This window comes from Amaranthus tricolor, chromosome 4, assembly GCF_026212465.1.
Source record: "Amaranthus tricolor cultivar Red isolate AtriRed21 chromosome 4, ASM2621246v1, whole genome shotgun sequence".
Lineage (NCBI taxonomy): Eukaryota > Viridiplantae > Streptophyta > Magnoliopsida > Caryophyllales > Amaranthaceae > Amaranthus > Amaranthus tricolor.
Genome location: NC_080050.1, coordinates 30,264,435 through 30,266,774, shown reverse-complemented (window position 1 = coordinate 30,266,774; position 2,340 = coordinate 30,264,435). Strand labels below are relative to the sequence as shown.

At 31.2% G+C, this 2,340-nt stretch overlaps 1 protein-coding gene across 1 annotated transcript; it reads left to right on the top strand.

Moving 5' to 3' along the window:
- On the top strand, positions 1-2,044 carry LOC130810164 (berberine bridge enzyme-like 21). The gene has a single exon (XM_057676123.1). It carries the CDS (start codon positions 258-260, stop codon positions 1,854-1,856), a length of 1,599 nt encoding a protein of 532 aa, XP_057532106.1. The 5' UTR covers positions 1-257; the 3' UTR covers positions 1,857-2,044.
- The last annotated feature ends 296 nt before the right edge of the window (positions 2,045-2,340 follow it).

Genomic DNA, 2,340 nt, shown 5'->3' with positions numbered 1-2,340 from the left:
AAAGACTCTCACTCAATTATACAACCTTCCTTCCATATTCCAAACCCAACTTTTTTTCCACACTCGTTTTCAACTTTCCCCACAACCAAATAAAAATCTAAATGACTTTTCAAAGTTTTATAAATCTCACATGGTTCTACACTTCTACATAAAAATCTTAGTACTTCTATAAATATTAACCACCAAAATAATCATATATTCAAACAAAAAAACAAATTCCAACCCTCACATTCATAAAAAAAAATCCACCCAAAAAAATGAATTCTTCTTTTTCTATTTTAAATCCATCATTTCTTTTTTTTCAAATATTTTCATTATTTTCATACACATTATCACAATCTAATTTAGCTACTTACAATAATTTTCTTCAATGTTTACAAACCCAAACAACCCAAACAAACATTTCCGACATAATTTATTCCAAAGAAAACACAAATTATAATTCAATTCTACAATTTTATCTTAGAAATTTAAGATTTTCATACCCAACAATACCAAAACCTCAACTTATAATCACACCTTTTAATCCATCTCAAGTTTCATCCACCATAATTTGTGCTAAAAAACTTAACCTTCTCATAAAAATCCGAAGTGGGGGCCACGATTTCGAGGGTTTATCCTACGTGTCAAATGATGAACCATTCATTATCCTTGATATGAATAACTTCCAACGGATCAAAGTCGACCCGATAACCCAAACTGCTTACGTGGAAGCGGGTTGTTCATTGGGTCAATTATATTATCGGATCCAAGAAAAATCCAATAGTCTTGGGTATCCTGCGGGTGTGTGTCCTACCGTTGGAGTAGGTGGCCATATTAGTGGGGGTGGTTATGGTAATATGATAAGGAAATACGGATTATCCGTGGATCATATAATTGATGCTACGGTAGTTGATTCTTCGGGTCGGATATTAAACCGACAATCCATGGGTGAAGATTTGTTTTGGGCTATACGAGGGGGTGGTGGGGCAAGTTTTGCTGTGGTTATTTCTTTTACGGTTGAACTTGTACCCGTACCCGAGACCGTAACCGTTTTTAATATAAAACGGTTTGATAATATAACCGAATTGGTTTATAAATGGCAAATTTTGATGAAAGATATTGATCATAATTTGTTCATAAGATTATTATTACAACCTGTTAGTGACCCTAAAGTTAAGGGCAAAAAAACTGCTAGGGTTACATTTATAGCTATGTTTTTAGGTGATTCTAGAAGTTTGGTTTCTATTTTAGACGATAAATTTCCTGAACTCGGGTTAAAGAAAGAAGATTGTTTAGAAATGAGTTGGGGGGAGTCAGTTTTAAATTGGGCTAATTACGATAATAAAACATCAATTAATGTTTTATTAGATAGGACTTACACGGCTGAATATATAAAGAGAAAATCAGATTATGTACAAAACCCTATTCCAAAATCAGGGTTAGATTTATTATGGAAAAAGTTAGTTGAAATAGGTAAAGTAGGGTTAGTTTTTAATGCTTATGGAGGAAGAATGAATGAAATTCCGGCGTCAGAAACGCCATTTCCTCACCGAAATGGGAATTTATTCAAGATTCAATACTCAATAAGTTGGAAGGATGGAGGGAAAGTTGAAGATGATAAGAATATAGGTATGTCAAGGGAACTATATAAGTTTATGACACCTTATGTGAGCCAAAATCCTAGGGGTGCTTACCTTAACTATAGGGATCTTGATATTGGAGTTAATGTTAATGGGACTTATAATGAAGGGGAAGTTTATGGGAGGAAATATTTTGGTGAGAATTTTGATAGGTTAGTTAAGGTGAAGACTATGGTTGATCCTCATAACTTTTTTAGATATGAACAAAGTATTCCTATTATGAATTCATCATAAAGTCAAAAGAAAATAATAGTGTTTTCGTTTTATTATTGTATTGTGATTTCATTTTACTTTATTCTATAATAAAGTTTTAAAGTAAAAGGAAATCCTTTGTTATTGCTTTTACATGATTTTTAATTGCATCTTGTATTATATTAAATTTGCATCTCATAAGATAATTGATCTATTAGTGGATTTATACATTTTTTGGGTTATTTTTTTATTTTGCTATATTTTCTTATCTTGACTTTAATGTTATATAGAAATATATTTTTGCCTCTAATTTATTTCATTCACATATTTTTTATCTATATGTTTCTGTCATTTATTTACCTTTTATCATCTTATTAAGGGAGGTTCTAGCCATTATAAATGCTTACCGCACGAGATCCTAAAAATAAAGATTCCTAAATATTATACATATTACATATATGCTGAAGTTGATATGTAACAAGAGAGCGAGGAATACATGCATAAATCATTAGATTGCACAAAAGAT